The sequence below is a fragment of the Lithobates pipiens genome, unplaced genomic scaffold (assembly GCF_037356315.1).
Source record: "Lithobates pipiens isolate NorthernLeopardFrog02 unplaced genomic scaffold, aLitPip1_a1.2 Scaffold_25, whole genome shotgun sequence".
Taxonomy (NCBI): Eukaryota; Metazoa; Chordata; class Amphibia; order Anura; family Ranidae; genus Lithobates; species Lithobates pipiens.
This window is the reverse complement of record NW_027507787.1, coordinates 101,452,179-101,469,969: the sequence shown is the minus strand read 5'-3', so window position 1 is coordinate 101,469,969 and position 17,791 is coordinate 101,452,179. Positions and strand designations below refer to the sequence as shown.

Below are 17,791 nucleotides of genomic sequence, written 5' to 3'. Positions count from 1 at the left end.
CAGCAGGAGGGAGATGGGGGCGACACTGTCCCTAGGTGACACGCAGAGGGGGGAGGGGACAGACATCTGCGGATGACGTTGCCATGCAAACAGACCACAGTGTCAGGGCTCAGCAGCCATGATTATTGTGGTCTGTTTGCAGAGGGGAGGGTATAGCCAGGGAGGATCAGCCAGGTATTACAGGGTGCCAAAATTACAAAGCACCAGCACTGTGCTGTATAAAATTCTTTAACCACTTGCTTACTGGGCACTTAAACCCCCCTCAGTCCCTGACCAATTTTCAGCTTTCAGCGCTGATGCACTTTGAGTGACAATTACGCGGTCATACAACACTGTACCCAAATGAAATTTTTATCATTTTTTTCCCACAAATAGAGCTTTCTTTTGGTGGTATTTAGTTACAGCTCGGAGTTTTATTTTTTGCTAAACAAACAAAAAAAGATGCAAAAAAAAAAAAAAAAAAATCATGTTTTAATAGTTTGTTATAAAATTTTGCAAACGGGTCATTTTTCTCCTTCATTGAAGTGCGCTGATTAGGCGGCACTGATAGGCTGCATTGGTGGGCACTGATGGGCTGCATTGGTGGGCACTGATGGGCTGCACTGGTGGGCACTGATAGGCATAGATAAGGCGGCACCGATGGGCACAGATAAGGCGGCACTGATGGGCAAAGATGGGCACAGATAAGATGGCACGGATGGGTGGCACGGATAAGTGGCACGGATGGGTGGCACGGATGGGCACTGATAGGTACCACAGATAGATGGGACTGATGGGCACTGATAGGTGGCTCTGATAGGTGGCTCTGATGGGCGGCACTGCTGGGCACTGATGGGCGGCACTGCTGGGCACTGATGGGCGGCACTGGGGTGCAGCACCTTTGAGGCAGATTTTGGGTGGCACTGTGGGTGGCACTGTGGGCACTGACAGGGGGGCACTTACTTTATTTCAGGATGGCACTGCGGGTGGCAGGTGTCCGTTTAAATTGCTGGCCGTGATCGGGACTGATGTCCCGAACACGGCCGCCGGCGATCGGCTTTTTTTTTTTCTCCTCGCGCTGTCAGCGCGAGGAGGAATACTAGCCGATTACCGGCTCCGTTTTATCACATGATCAGCTGTCATTGGCTGACAGCTGATCACGTGATAAGGGGTCGGGATCGACCCCTTACACGGATCGGTGATCAGGCGAGTCTCACGGACTCGCCGATCACAGAGCGCGCCGCGCGCGCCCCTCAGGGGGCGTGCAGGCCGCTCGTAACCGGGACTACGTCAATAGACGTAGTCCCGGAAATGTGGGTCCGCGCTGTTGCCGTCATTTTGCAATAGCGCGGATCCCAAGTGGTTAAAAGGAGCAGGATTCATATTTTTTTTGTGTTTTAACAAACTATTTAAGTCCATTGTGCTGTACCCCTGCATGGGGGAATGTTTGTCAAAATGGTATACTTGTTACAATAAAAATAAAAAAATGATCGTACCAGAAAAAGGTTGGTTGTCAGGAACAGAAGACTTTTTTACCCATCAATGTATAATTGTCCAACAGAAAACATGTTTTATTGCTGTGACTGCTCTAAACTCTAAACTTGCTGCAGGCAGTAAAGTGAAATCTGGCAGCTCAGGGTTGCAGCACTTTGCAGAATAAGCTCATGAGTTACACACTCACCTTTCCATAGCTGCCACATCCAAGTACTCGCAATATGTGAAAGCACTGGGGAGACAGGGTCTCTTGCCCTGGGCACATTCTGCTATCTGACAGGTCATACTCGGTACAAGGAGAAACAGGCCTGGAAAGCAAATAAATTTAGGTTTAAATTAATAAATATGTAAATAAAAGTAAAAAAGGGAATACTTGCTACAAGTTTCTGCTATGCAGTCTTTAGTTTTCAGTGCAATGCAGAGAAGAACTGTTAAAGCTTGAGTTTAATGTATACCCAACATCTACTCCAGAGGAGAACACAACTACTGGATGTATATCTACATTTAAAGTGTTACTTAACCCAGGACCCTGCATTCACTATATTTGGTCTCCCACAGTACACAGAACATGGAAATGCAATAGAGTTTGGAAATAAACTGCTAAATACCCTTTCTCATCAGCAGTTAGAGCAGTCTTGTGACTTCTATCAGCATCTGGTTAAAGCTTATCGGAGGACCATTAGGGGCGAACGGGTAGACTGTAGGCACAGCCCACAGCATACAAAGGCCAATAGTGGGCCTATGTTTCAGTCCTTTGTTAACCTGTTTTATTGGTTCTGTATTAATTCTACTTGTGTTCACCCTCAGTCATAAGCGTACATATGCTACTGTCCGAAGTGATTGTATCCCATGTGACTGTTTATAAACTTTTCTGCCTTTCTTATATATACACACCTTAATAAAAACATTGAGCAAGAAAGCTTGTCAGAGGAGTTTTTCTTCTCCCCAGATTGTCCAATGAGGCTGCAGGACCCCTGACCCTGTCTGGACAGTGCTGATTGGCCCTGTGTTGATCACATGCACTCATCCAAAAAAAATAAAATAAAAAAAAAATAAAAAAAAAAATAAAAAAAAAACCCCACCACACACATGCACTTTTTTACCTTATATCAGAGAGTCCCTGTCGCTCACGTGACTCCCAAGCTCTCTCCTCAGCCCATTTGACAGATACAGCGGGAGGGGCCGAGAACTCCTGCTGATATCAGCTGGGAGGAGAGGGCCAAGGAGTCACGTGAGCGCCGGGAGACACTCTGGCAGTGTAGAGGCATAACACTATTTTACAAGCTGGAGGGGAGGATCGTGGAGTGGACAGAGGTGACAGGTGGGGGGGTATTGGGGGGGGGGGGGAGAGAGAGGAGAAACTGCGGAGGCACGTGAACTGACCACACACTGTCAGGGCTCAGCAGCCATGATCAACCGTGGTCAGTTTACAGGGGGGAGGGCAGAAACTGACAGGATTTTTGGGGGCGATACAGGGGGCCAAATGACACAGCACAAGCACTATGCTGTATAAAAATGCTTTAACAGGGTCATTTTTTTGGCTTACAAACACTTGAATAAACTGTACAAACAAGATTAGTCAGTTTTCAACTGTCCCTGAATTGGAACAAAGTCCCTCTGACCCTTTTACCTCCTCATTTGATCTGATCTACTGTTTATAGTTGTATACAAGTTACACTTTTTATCAAAAAAGAAAAAAAAAAAAAAAAAAAAAAAAAAAAAAAAAAAAGAAAAAAGGAGGACACTGATCATATTATTTTGTAGAATTTTCCTTTAAGGGGGCGTGGCAGGGTATGTGTCCTATGCTACATACTTTTCCTTATAGTTGTCCCTCATTCCCATCTCAAAAAGTTGGGAGGTATGGTTCTTGTACTTACACATCGCAATACCCAACGCCTTCTGTGTCGTCATCCTGGAACAAAAGAAAAGATTTAGTGAGTGCAATATATACAACAGTGGTAAGGGAACAGCAACAGAAGTGACTAGGTCTGTGCCACTAGATGTCCTGTAGAGTGTCTGTTCCCCATTAATAAGTGCAACTGGAGTTTCTTAGGTAGGCGTATTAATTTAGGACCTCTAAGACATCATGTAAAATATAATTGTATGAAACATGGGTGGACCACTGACAAAGGACGCAACACATTTGGGGAATTAGGAGCCAGACCCTTGGATGTCATCCTGCGGCCACTGATAACCATTTGAAGCATCAACACTGAAGAAATGGCTGCACTCCAAGATCCATCAAAATTCTTATTTAATAAAAACGAACATCCCAAGTGTTACAGACAATACAAATGGTAGACACACTAACAGGTGGGCTTATTCATTACCATTACTATTTGAAGCATGCTGGGACAGTGTTGCCCATTACACTGGCACGGTTGAGTGCCATTTATGTGAGTTTACAACGTAGGTTCTAGCCGCTATTATTTAAAAAGAAGTATACAGAAAGCACAAAAAAATACAATTTATAATTATATATATTACATGCACATGTGAAGCTTACATCTGGTGTCACAGCTTACATCCCTATTCGGGAACTGCATGCTTGGACCTGCTGGTGAAAGTGGGTCTAAGCGTAAGGTGAGCTGCCAGCTTACCCCTGGTGGAGCATTTTGAGAGCACTTTTGCATAAAAGTATACGTTATGCACAGAGGTGGAAGATATATGTTGGATTTAAGCAGCCTTGTTTAATATGGTTTCATTTTTGGACACTTATCCACCAGGAGTTACTGCCATTTATTGGATACTATGGTTACAGGTTTATGTTATTTTCACTCTGTCCAACAAGATAACTACAATAACCTTAAACCACGCTACGGAGGAAACACTCAACTCCCTGAACAGGGCATTGCTGCAATCAGTAGACTCGGTAGCACCAAAACGCAGGGCTCTCATCAGGAAGAAAAACTCTGGATGGTTTAATAGCTCCCTCGCCGTACTAAAGCAAGAACGCAGAAGAGCGGAAAGAACGAGAAGAAATACCACTGAGGAAAACCACTTTAACTACAAAGGTCTCACAGAGAATTATCGGAAAGCAATCTTCAAAGCCAAAAAGGACCACTTCTCATATACAATCTCAACGGCCGCAAACCAACCACGGGAACTGTTTAAACTGGTTAATCAATGAATCCGGTGTGCCTAGAACCCCCAGAAAGTGAATCCCAGGATTACTGTGACAAACTGTCGGATTTTTTCATCGATAAAGTCAAAACCATCAGGGAAACAATTTGTCAGAAGAAAACATCCAACCTCAGCCAGCAAATACATAAAGAGGATGTCTGCACCAACATACAGCAAATGCCGAAATGTTCACTATCCCCAATTACCGTAGACACCGCAAAAAAACATCACTAATAAACTGCGTGACAGTACCTCACCTATTGACATCATCCCCACAAAACTACTGAAAGAATGCTCCGACATCGTGGCTCCAACCATAACCCACCTCATAAACCGATCATTCCACGAAGGGATTGTTCCCAGCATCCTCAAACAAGGCATCGTCAAACCTCTACTCAAGAAACCAAACCTGGACCCTCAGGATCCAAACAACCGTAGGCCAATTACAAGCCTCAACACCATTTCTAAGATCATGGAGAAAGCTGTAGTACATCAGCTACAACTTCACCTGGATACTCACAAACTCCTGGACCCGCTTCAATCAGGCTTCTGCCCAGGTCGTGGAACAGAAAACAGCTCTCCTCAAGATTTGGGATGACGCCCTCGAAGCAGCAGATGACGGAGAGCCGTGTCTCCTCGTACTGCTAGACCCAAGTGCAGCGTTTGATACAGTAGATCACAATACTCTACTCGTCCGACTCACAGAAGTAGCCGGAGTCCAAGACATAGATCTCCAATGGTTCGCATCCTTCCTAGGAAATCGGTCACAGACAGTGAAACTAGGAAAATTCCTCTCTGAAACTCAGGCAGTCACCTGCGGAGTCCCTCAAGGCTCTCCTTTGTCACCCGTTCTCTTCAACATTTACATTCGCCCACTCCTTCAAATCATCAGATGCTCAGATCTCTGCTTCCACTCTTACGCCGACGACACGCAACTTTATTTCCGGATCAAATGGAAAAAAAGATCACCAACAACAAGTTGAAAACTGCCTCAAATCAATAGAGGACTGGATGACCACTAACTCCCTCCAGCTGAACGAATCAAAGACAGAGCTTCTTATCTTACACCCAAATCATAAGCCCGCAACCAAAACCTCCTGGTCTCCACCAACCGTCTTTGGGCAGACTATCTCCCCAAAGACCAAAGTAAAGAGTCTCTGGGTTATTTTAGACGCACAAATGTCAATGGATGCGCAAATAGGAGAAGTAGTTAGTGGATCTCACCATCTGCTGCGCATGCTTCGCAGACTCATCCCTTTTATCCCAAAGAATGACAAAGCAGTGGTAGTTGGAACAATCATTAATTCATGACTGGACTACGCAAACTCACTTTACATAGGATTACCACAATATCAACTTGCGCGATTACAACTGATCCAAAACACGGCGGCAAGGCTGATAACAGGAAAAAAACCCTGGGAATCCATCTCTCCTTCGCTGAGGAGCTTACATTGGCTAACCGTAAAAAAAAAAATCGGATCACGTTCAAGACCCTTTGCCTCACCCACAAATGCGTGCATAGAGAAGCTCCGCAATACCTAATGGAGAAAATAAATCATTACACACCAAACCGCAGTCTTCGATCAACCAACAAAAACCTCCTCCTCGTGCCCAAAGCCCGGTATAAATCCAAGGGGGATCGGAGATTCGCTGTCCAAGGGCCTCGGCTATGGAATGCTCTACCAATCAACACCCGCCTGGAAGAAAATCACCTGGCTTTTAGGAAAAAACTCAAGACCTTCCTCTTTTAGTAGATGATCAAAGCTCGCCACAGCGCCTAGAGGCGATTCAGTTCACATTGTGCGCTATACAAGTATTTAATTCATTCATTCATTCATTTTCCTTTGACACACCTTTACTGATCTCAGCTGCAACCATTTGTGGACACATAAGCTGGCCATACACCATACAATTTTCTTTAGAATTACCTTCAACTATGTAGTTGAAGGGCCTGCCTGATTGCATACAAATTGAATGGGTTTAGGTCTGGCCTCATATTATATGGTTTTGGTAAATCTAAAATGAAAATTGTACAATGTACGGACAGTCTTACGCCCCATACACGGTTGGACATTCCAACCACTCTTGTGTTGGCCGAAACTTGTGTTGCATACACACGGTCGCACAAAGTTGTCAGAAAATCCGATTGTTCGGATAGGGTGACGTACAAAATGTACGACGGGACTACATAGTTAGTCAGGTTGAGAAAAGACACAAGTCCATCCAGTTCAACCCAAATAAAAAAAAAAAAAAAAATTATTATAATATATATTTATATTTTAATTAAATACCAGCCCATATACCCAATTCTATACCCACAGTTGATCCAGAGGAAGGCAAAAAAAACGCAGCAGAGCATGATCCAATTTGCTAAAGCAGGGGAAAAAATTCCTTCCTGATCCCCCGAGAGGCAATCGGGTTTTCCCCGGATCAACTTTACCTATAAATGTTAGTACCCAGTTATATTATGTACACTTAAGAAATAATCCAGGCCTTTCTTAAAGCAATCCACTGAGCTGGCCATAACCACCTCTGCAGGGAGTCTATTCCACATTTTCACAGCTCTTACTGTGAATAAACCTTTCCGTATTTGGAGATGAAATCTCTTCTCCTCTAGACGTAAAGAGTGCCCCCTTGTCCTCTTTGTTGACTGTAAAGTGAATAACTCGACACCAAGATCCCTATATGGACCCCTTATATATTTGTACATGTTGATCATATCCCCCCTTAATCTCCTCTTATCAAGAGTCAATAAATTCAGTTCCTCTAATCCTTCCTCATAGCTGAGTTCCTCCATGCCTCTTATCAGTTTGGTTGCCCTTATCTGCACTTTCTCCAGTTCCCCAATATCCTTTTTGAGAACTGGTGCCCAAAACTGAACTGCATATTCCAGATGAGGTCTTACTAATGATTTGAACAGGGGCAAAATGATATCTCTCTCTCTCTGGAGTCCATACCTCTCCTAATACAGGAAAGGACTTTGCTCGCTTTGGAAACCGCAGCTTGGCATTGCATGCTATTATTGAGCTTATGATCTACCAACACCCCCAGATCCTTCTCCACTATGGATTCCCCCAGTTGTACTCCCCCTAGTGTATATGATGCATGCATAACTTTACATTTCTCAACATTAAACCTCATCTGGGACTAGGTAGAGGCCAGTAGCTAATAGCTACTCCAAATTGTTTCTGAGCATGCGTGGCACTTTGTGCATCCGAATGCGCTATAAACAATCAGAAAAAAAAATACGATCGGAATTTGTTGTCTGAAAATTAGAGATCCAGCTCTCAAAATTTTTCCGTTGGAAATTCCAACAGAAAAAGTCAGTTAGAGCCCACACACGATCGGATTTTCCAACAACATAATCCGATCTGACTTTTTCTGTCGGAATTTCCGGCCGTGTATATGAGACATTTACACGGGACAATGGGTCAATTTGTTACCAGTTGCACTGTACTATGTATGTAGTTTGCTGAATTGAAAAGCGAGTGAGAACACTTGTGAGCAGCAATTAGGCCCCTTTCACACCGGGGCGGTGCGGCCGTCGGCGGTAAAGCGCCGCTATTTTTAGCGGCGCTTTACCGTCGTTTTAGCGGCGGTCTGCGGGCGCTAGCGGGGTGGTTTTAACCCCCGCTAGTGGCCGAAAAAGGGTTAAAACCGCCCGCATGGCGGCGCTTTGCCGGCGGTATTGCCGCGCTGTCCCATTGATTTCAATGGGTAGGAGCGGTTTAGGAGTGGTGAATACACCGCTCCAAAGATGCGGCTAGCAGGACTTTTTTCACCATCCTGCCAGCGCACCGCTCCAGTGTGAAAGCCCTCCAGCTTTCACACTGGAGTGAAAGGGGCCGGTTTTTTCAGGCGCTACACAGGCGCTATTTTTAGCGCTGTAACGCCTGAAAACCGCTCCAGTGTGAAAGGGGCCTTAGGGAATTTTTAGTTTTATTTCAATTTTGCCTTTACCTTGATTAATGCCACTGTGGTTGAGGGAAGGCTATTCCGATTAAGCTTGCGATTTTAAATAGAAGAGAACATCCTGTCTATTTACTAATGCTAACAGAATATGGATTAAAAATAGTTCATGTTGATTGCGAGAATTTAGGTTCACTATAAGGATTTCAGTCAACCTGCGGCTCAGCCGCGTTTTTACCCCCCCCCCCCAACAGCAACTGTAAAGCAATGTCATTTATTTTTAGATAGCAGATGCTGAAATATTGTTTTGTTTCTTTACTCCAGCACTCAGCTTCCACTTTGTCCTCTACAATTACATTTCACATGATGGATAATAACCACCCTACAAACAGGATCTGCCTGGGTTGGCCACACATTCCAAGCCAGTGACTCAGAATATACCAGCACCCAGTGACGTCAGAGCTCCTGAGAGATTTTCATACATACACACACACACACACACACACACACACACACACACATAAAAAAAAAATCAGCAGGACAATCGTGAAATGGGTAAATAGTTTGACATTAAACCACGCCCACATACACAGCAAGCCAGCCCATCAGAGGCTGATCCATTCAGCCTTGTGTATGTTCATTAGCCACTCCCCACTATATCCCCGCCCCCTATCTGTGAGACCCTCTGTCCCCCCTTCTTCCCCAGCAAAGTTGGGCTCCCCGTGGTCCTCACCACTTCGTTCTCCTCACTCCCCTCCTCCGTTTCCAGGTCCAGATCAAAGACCCCTGCCATCGTGGTAGCAGGACCGGAACAAAAAGGACTCCTGGTTTCCGGGATCCGGGAAATATCTCCGTAGCCGTGGCAGGTTTTAATCATCTGGTTGTCTTTACTTCCTGTCTTCGGGAAAGGTGGTGTTGCATTGCGTGTATCCCTATGACACTTGGTCTCCGGTATCATGGCGTCACGCATAGACTCGGCTCACACGAGTTAGAGACACTTTTTTAGTTTTCACTCAGCTGGTTTAGCGGCTTTTAAAATGAATGACGTGTATACCGCTGCTCTCTAGTGGAAGGTATGGAGACGTGCAGGAGCTAGTATTATCTATGGACACGTACTAATAGGGATAACAGAACACTACACTATATTGCCAGAAGTATTGGGACGCCTGCCTTTACATGCACATTTTACTTAGTCTGTAGGGTTCAATATTGAGTTGGTCCACCCTTTGCAGCTATAACAGCTTCAACTCTTCTAGGAAGGCTGTCCGCAAGGTTAAGGAGTGTGTCTATGGGAATGTTTCACCATTCTGCCAGAAGCGTATTTGTGAGGCCAGGCACCGATGTGGATGAGAAGGCTTGGCTCGCAGTCTCCCCTCTAATTCATCCCAAAGGTGTTATATTGGGTTGAGGTTCGGGACTCTGTGCAGGCCAGTCAAGTCACATACCTCCCAATAGTCCCTCATTTGGAACAATGGCCCTCTGTCCCTCTTTCCTCCTCACTTGTCCCTCATTTTGGTCTGATGTATATACCTGTATTAAAAATGCACTATTTGTCTACCAAAAAGTGTTTACAGTGTTAAACCTTTCATTCCATTTCTAAATTACTGCATTTGTACATTTCAAAAGCCAATATAAAGGAATAGTATTGTTAAAAAAAAAGGGTGGGTTTAACCAATTAAAGTGGAGACTGTGAAGGCCTTCTCATCTACATCAGTGCCTGACATCACAAATGTGCTTCTGGAAGAATGGTCAAACATTCCCATAGACACTCCCAAACCTTGCGGACAGCCTTCCCAGAAGAGTTGAAGCTGTTATAGCTGCAAAGGCATAGTTGCCAACTGTCCTGAATTTCGCGGGACATTCCCACCATTAGGACATTTGTCCCGGGAAATGTCCCGCGAAATTCGGTTTGTCACGGGTCGGCGGCCGGCGGAGACATTTAAGAAGACCAGAAGTTGGTCTACACCTGTGGCGCCGCCCACCCCTGCTGCTAGTGTGTGTTTGTGTCAGTGAAGGGCGGTGCCACAGTTATGTCTGCGCGCGGCAACGGCGGCCAGTATGTCAATGTGTATGTCGGGGCGGGGGCCAGTCAGATGTCGGGGGCCAGTGACAGTCATGGTATGTGGCCAGTCTGAGAATGTGGGGGGCCAGTCTCTGAATGTGGAGGGCCAGTCTGTGAATGTGGGGGCCAGTGGTGTGTCGGGGGCCAGTCTGTGGATGTGGGGGGCCAGTCTGTGGATGTCGGGGGCCAGTCTGGAGATGTGGATGTCGGGGGGCCAGTGACAGTCATGGTATGTGGCCAGTCTGTGAATGTGGGGGTCCAGTCTGTGAATGTGGGGGCCAGTGGTATGTCGGGGGCCAGTCTGTGGATGTGGGGGCCAGTCTGTGGATGTCGGGGGCCAATTGTATGTTGGGGGCCAGTCTGTGGATGTTGGGGGGCCAGTGGTATGTCGGGGGTCAGTCTGGAGATGTGGATGTTGGGGAGGGGGCCAGTCGGATGTCGGGGGTCAGTCGGATGTCGGGGGCCAGTGACAGTCATGGTATGTGGCCAGTCTGTGAATGTGGGGTTCCAGTCTGTGAATGTGGGGGGCCAGTCTGTGAATGTGGGGGCCAGTGGTATGTGGGGGGCCAGTCTGTGGATGTGGGGGGCCAGTCTGTGGATGTCGGGGGCCAGTTGTATGTCGGGGGCCAGTCTGTGGATGTTGGGGGGCCAGTGGTATGTCGGGGGCCAGTCTGGAGATGTGGGGGCAGGTCTGTGCAGGATGTGGGGGGGCGGTCTGTGGATGTCAGAAGGACACCAGATGTAAGGAGGGGCTCCGCTGATGGACACAGATGTGAGGAAGGTACCTCTGATGGGGCACCTGATGTAAGGACAGACTCCGCTTGGGACACCTGATGGCATCTGGTGGCAGGCAACGTGGCTAGTGAGGCGCGCATGGCTACCACTGATTTTGCATTATGGTGAGTTGAATGATTTCATTTCATATTACAATGTAATAATAGAAATAATGCGCTTCAATCATCCTCACACCATAACAATCATGGCGCCCCGGATGATTGAAGCGCTAACACCGGGTATTTGGAGTATCTTTATCTGCTGATTGTCAAACTCTGGAAAACACATATTGCTATTGTGGTGTAGGATCGGGGGGCTGCTGTCCCTCCTTTCCCTCTCTCCATCCCCCTCCTTTCCCTCATTCATCTCAGACTCTAACCACACCACTTTGAGCCACGCCCCATGTAAGCCACGCCCACTATTTTACGTAAACCACACCGCATTTTTACCTTTTCCTATGCCACACCTATAAACGCATTCCCCGCCCCCTAATTATACCACGACTCCGCCCACTGCCAAAAAAGTGTCCTGAATTTTTTTTTTTTTACAATGTTGGCAACTATGCAAAGGGTGAGCCAACTCAATATTGAACCCTATAGACTAAGCCCTTGTACACACGGTCGGAGAATCCGTCGGAATGTGCCCTATCGGAACGTGTTGTCGGATAATCTGACTGTGTGTGGTCTGCATCGGACTGATTCCGTCCGAATATCCGTCGGACCCAATTTTCCAACTTGTTGGAAATATTTTCCGACAAACTGCTCCAATCGGACATACTCCGATCATGTGTAGCCTACTCCGACGGATAAGGTGCCACGCATGCTCACATTCAAATTCCGACACAGAAGCGCTCGTTCAGGTAAAACTACTGCTCGTAAGCGATATAGCACATTTGTCAAGCTGCAATGTTAACAATTCTTTCATGAAGCGCATTCTCTTGTTCTTTACAATGCTACAAGAAGGAACTTCTTTTGATGCTCATAGTCACACACACTTCTCCCGAACGGATTTCATTACTCTTTTTTAACCATTTCAGCAATACAATTTTAGTTTGCGTCACATCTACACAATTTTAGATTTGGTTTATTCATTTTTGGATGCTTTTTTATTTTTAATTCCTAAAAATCTCCTTTAAAGACAGTTTGCTAATTTCTCCTTTTTTTTGGGGTGTTTTTTGTGTGTAAACTTACCACAACAACATATTTTAGTTTTTATCTTTGGTTTTTCTTTTTCAATCTACAGGAGGTTGTTTAGTGTTGGTACCCCTTGTTATTCATTTCACTTTATATTTTTGAAATGTACCTGCCTGCTCACAAATAAACTGGCCTTTTTGAAGGAAAACACATTACACAAGTATTTCATCAAAGAAAAAAAAAAATTATTTTGTTTGCTAGAAAATAAAACTAGGAACGCAGCACTGGAGAAACTTCTTAACTTTGGTGCAGCCTTTGGCCCCCAGGGCAGACATGAACAAATTAGAATAGAAAAAATTGGTGGCATGAGGAGTAGATATCTCAGGGAGAGAAGTCTGGTCCCAAAGTCCTAGAGAACAGGAAATTCAGATGCCATTTCTGTCCCCAGGATGGTGATCTTCAAGAGGCTGCATCTTCTGGCACACCAGACTGAACCCAGGCCTTCACTCTCTCGTCTTCCTTGGGCACGCCATGATGGGAGATAGCACATGTTGACACACTGTGTGCATCTTCCAAATTAGTTTTTTTCAGGGGTCACACCCCATGTGATGAAGGCAATATCAGTCCAGTTTGTACATACTCATGTCTGATATTGTCTTCACTTTTCAAAGTTGAACTTTGTAAGTTCCTGTGTTCTGTATTTTATGGTTTGATACATGCCTGTTTACACAAAAACAACAAGGAAACAAAATTCTGATTAAACTCTGTTTTGGATACACAAAATCTCTTGGTTTGTTGTAAAAACCTTTTCAAAACGCACATATGAATGTGCTTGTATTAAAAAGTTGAATTCCCAACAATGTGCGGCTTCCTTTTTCATTGCGCATAAAATGTATTTGTAGTAAAATTTGAGTTTGTGCTGAGAAGGAGTGTGATTTACTAAAGGCAACTCCACTTTGCACTCCAAGTGCAGTTTCAGGTGTACTTTTGCAGTGCACTTGTAGTGCATAGTGGATGTGCCTTTAGTAAAAAGCACCCACAGTGAGGTGTAAATTTGGACAATCATGCCATTTTCCTGCCATGGTGCTGAAAATGAGCACGATTTTGGTCAGTAATTCACTATATATATTAGTTATCAAAAACAAGGTGTGTGTGTGTAGCAGACCCACAACATTATTGGATTATCTGAAGAAGAGACTGTCCCCTCATCTCGCTCTGAACTTGGGTTTGCACTGTTGGTGAAAAAGGCACAACTTAAAAAAAATGGCAAAGTGGGAGGCCACAGTCTGCCATTCCTGTGGCGTTGAAGGACACTGTGTAGTGACACAAGAAAACAAACTAGTAATTTGACAAATCAACATTGCAAGCAGATTAGACACCCACATTTTTGGTAAAAATTCTTATAACATTTTGGGAACTGAGTATTTAAAGCCTAAAGTATAAGGTCCCCTTATGAGAGTCATCACCCCCCCCACCCCATATGATGGGCCCTTGCTAAAAAAATTAGGGGGGATGTTTAGGACAGGTAACCCTCTCCACTTGATTGAGAGCTGAATGCCTAAATAATGTGTGATACTTTGGGAAGCCCCTCCTTAGTTACACTATTGGCAGCCCACCGGACAGGTAAGAAGTGTCATAATAACAAAATGGAAGCACATTTTGACATTCTGCTATTACATAGCAAGAAAATTAATGAGTTAAAAAAATAAAAATAGCATTTGAAAGTATTGAGGCAGGCCCTTACACTACATGCTTTGGTGAATTTGTCCATAAATGTGATCATGAAAAAGGTATTTAGAGTGTGTATTGGGTTTGGTCAAGTCATCAGATAGAGGATTGCTATCAGCTGAGCTAGCAGTTGGGGAGAGGGGGGTTCCTAATGAGTTTGGCACAACTCCAAAAATAAAAAAAATGTCACTGCATGAATTGAAGCACACACATCACATTTGTAGACATTTTAGGGGGTGTTTAGGGGAAAGCAATACTATGGAGCTGCCAAAAGACATTGTTAAGTGACTAGACTATAGTTTTATGGGCCAAGAAGAGCATGGTGGGGAAGTTAGTGAGGCAAATATGCATGAGGACAAAGGGGCAGAGTATATGAATTGGAGCATATTGCAATGATGGTAATTAGGGAATGAGGAAAGAAATGCAAGACATTAGCAATCATGAAATACATAGAATGTGATGTTTAAGGATAAAACTTAGCTTCATATAGTCCTTCTGCAGGACCTGAATAATGATCCCCAGAGCCTGGGGGGAGATGCCTGTAGAGAACTTGAGGTCCTGAAGGCTTCTCCCTGTCGCCAAGTAGTGCAACGTGGCGATGAGCCTCTGCTCCGGAGTGATGGCTTGCCGCATGCAGGTATCCTGCCTGGTGATATAAGGGGTCAGCAAAGCCAGCAGACGGTGAAAAACGAGGTCCGTCATCCGGAGAAAAATCCTGAAATAATCAGGATTATTCTCACGGATCTCACGGAGCAAAGGCATGTGCGAGAACTGGTGACGCTGGCGCAGCCAATTCTTGGTCCACAAACACCTCCCCTCCCTGTTGATGGACCGGGCTTGTGTCAAAGTAAGAACCCCAACATGAAGCCCCTGCACAGCACAAACTCTACGATGAGTACGTAGACGTAACATGGTTTGAAAACGGTCGGCTGGTCAGAACGGACACCAGAAAGCGCCGATAAACAGCAAGGCCTGAAAGAACGACCTGAATAGCAGAAGCAAGCAGACAATAAAAAATTCCTTTCAAAGCGTACTATACCAAGATATAGTCCACAATGAGAAACAAATACTTACTGACTGCACACACATGGGCACACAATCCGTTGGACAAAATCCAACGGATTTGGCTGGCAGAATGTCCGACTGTGTGTACAGGGGCTAAGACTTGGGTGCCATTAAAGTTCATTTGCGTGTAAAGGCAGGCGTCTCAATACTTTTGGCAATATACTGTATATGATGAGGACATAGCAGAAGCTGTTTGCCTTGTAAAACAAAATCTATGAAAAGTCTTCTAATAATTTAAGATTGTAATGAAGTATACACATTAATACCCATTCACTCTTTGGCATTCTGGGAAACATAGGTTTGGTGGGGTTGCTGCTGCAGTTAAATTTTGTTGTATGCATATGCTGTGTGTGAGAAATAACCTGATAATATGACAATTGTGTAAAAAAAAAAAAAAAAAACAATTCATTTTGCAAAGAATTGTGGGGAAAAAAATGACAACTTAAAAAAAACTCACCATACTACTTACTTAATACCTTGGAATGTTTACTTTCTAAAATGGGGTCATTTGAGGGGTATGTGTACCTTCCTGACTTGTTAGACTCCATTCACACAGGGGCAACTTTGGATCCCAAGTCGCCCCTAGTCACCTCAAGTCGCACTACATGTAAAAATCAATGTAAGTGAATGAGAGCCGTCTTAATGCACACTACTGAAGTCGCTCCGACTTCAGAAAAGGTTCCTGTACTACTTATATCCAACTTCTAGGTGACTTGTACCCATTGATTTCAATGGAAGTCGCCTCCAAATCGGATCTCCATCTATATTGAAGCAACAATGTCGCCTCTCTCACAGAATAATCAGCTCTTGATGGGGAACTCCACGCCAAATTTTTAATAAAAAAACGGCATGGGTTCCCCCTCCGGGAGCATACCAGGCCCTTAGGTCTGGTATGGATTTTTAAGGGAACCCCCTAAGCCGAAAAATCTGCGTGGGGGTCCCCCCAAATTCCATACCAGACCCTCATCCGAGCACGCAGCCTGGCCGATCAGGAAAGGGGGTGGGGACAAGCGTGCACCCCCCCCCTCCTGAACCATACCAGGCTGCGTGCCCTCAACATGGGGGGGTGGGTGCTTTGGGGAAGGGGGCGCCCTGAGGCTGTTCCGCAATGCCCTTGTCCCAGGCTGTGTCCTTGTAAGTGAGCTCCAGTTCTCTCTTAGCAATGAATGAATGAAGGCAGAGTTTAACCCTTTCCCGCCGAGCGTACGCAGATCTGCGTACTCGGCTTCCGGGGGTTATACCGGGATGATAAGAAAAAAAAGAAAAAAAGAGGAGAACTGCGCAATTACAAATATTTCTATTGGGATATAAGCTACCCAGAAAAACTTCATAAAGCTTGGATCTGGGAACTACATGTGACAAAATATATGTGTATAGCCTACAAAACATATACAATGACCCTTATAAACTCTAAATAAAATACATGATGCTAGGTCTGTGATGCCAAGCATTCAAAAAAGAAAACATGTGGAATTGAAACCAATATAGCTGTACATTGTGAAAAAATTAGAACAACATAAATGTGTCATGTGAATACAGACGTCGTAGAATCACAACGTCCACGGCCATCAGGCCGCCTCCCTCCATACTTCCGGTGAGGAACCAAGCCTCACTCTCACGTCCAATGGCGTGTGGGGTCAGAGAACCAGAGCGGCGGAAGTGACGCATGTCGTGCGGTCACTCGCCCATCTCTGGTGCGTAGCTAGTTGGCACCGCCCCCTACAACGGCACGTTGTAGGGGGCGGTGCCATCTAGCTACGCACCAGAGATGGGCGAGTGACCGCACGACATGCGTCACTTCCGCCGCTCTGGTTCTCTGACCCCACACGCCATTGGACGTGAGAGTGAGGCTTGGTTCCTCACCGGAAGTACGGAGGGAGGCGGCCTGATGGCCGTGGACGTTGTGATTCTACGACGTCTGTATTCACAACGTTACACATCGATTAGCGTTCCCTCCCCTTTTTTATGTACATTGGGCCCATATTATTTAGTGCTTATTTGACTCATTGATTTACAATTTACATGCTACACTTCCGGTTTGACCCCGGAAGTGAATTGTGCCCGTGTAAGAGAGGAGGTGGCTTGTGCTAGTCATTTATTATTTAATGGAGGCAATATGGCGTGTCACCCATACCCCAGACGACGTGACTCTTTCACGAAACGCGTTGAGTGGCGTGACACGCTTTTCTGCCTCAACTGAACTGGTACCTGAAGGGATTTCGTTTGGGCTCACGATCGGCCGACGCCTGCCCAATTTTGATGATATGCCCTTTTGCTTCCTTACGTTTGTAAGTGCATTTCCTTTTACTTTTGTGGTTTTATTAAACGTTTTTACACTATTTGGAGTATTTTTTCTTTTTATGGCGGACCTTTTTTGATTCTCCAATGAAACATATATGAGTCCCGCTTCATAAGTGTTCCCCCCTGGTTTGGACGATTCAAGGCTGGCGTATCCCCTAATCTGGTCTACGGTAGAGAGTTCCATTGGGATCGCTTAGGATTGATCTATCTTCTGACCTGATTT

At 45.2% G+C, this 17,791-nt stretch overlaps 1 protein-coding gene and 1 long non-coding RNA gene across 4 annotated transcripts in view; both read right to left on the bottom strand.

The window, feature by feature from the left end:
- Positions 1-9,505, bottom strand: part of RPS6KB2 (ribosomal protein S6 kinase B2) — a 101,224-nt gene extending 91,719 nt beyond the window's left edge. For all 3 annotated transcript variants that reach the window (XM_077454777.1, XM_077454775.1, XM_077454776.1), the window contains exons 1-3: positions 9,239-9,505; positions 3,351-3,385; positions 1,661-1,781 (exon numbers count right to left, since the gene is read on the bottom strand). In XM_077454777.1, coding sequence (XP_077310903.1) covers positions 1,661-1,781; positions 3,351-3,385; positions 9,239-9,475 — 393 coding nt within the window. In that variant the 5' untranslated portion in view covers positions 9,476-9,505. The remainder of the gene's footprint in view (positions 1-1,660; positions 1,782-3,350; positions 3,386-9,238) is intronic.
- LOC143930456 (uncharacterized) overlaps positions 1-17,791 on the bottom strand; it is a 195,943-nt gene that overhangs the window by 91,719 nt on the left and 86,433 nt on the right. The gene's annotated exons all lie outside the window — the stretch shown is intronic.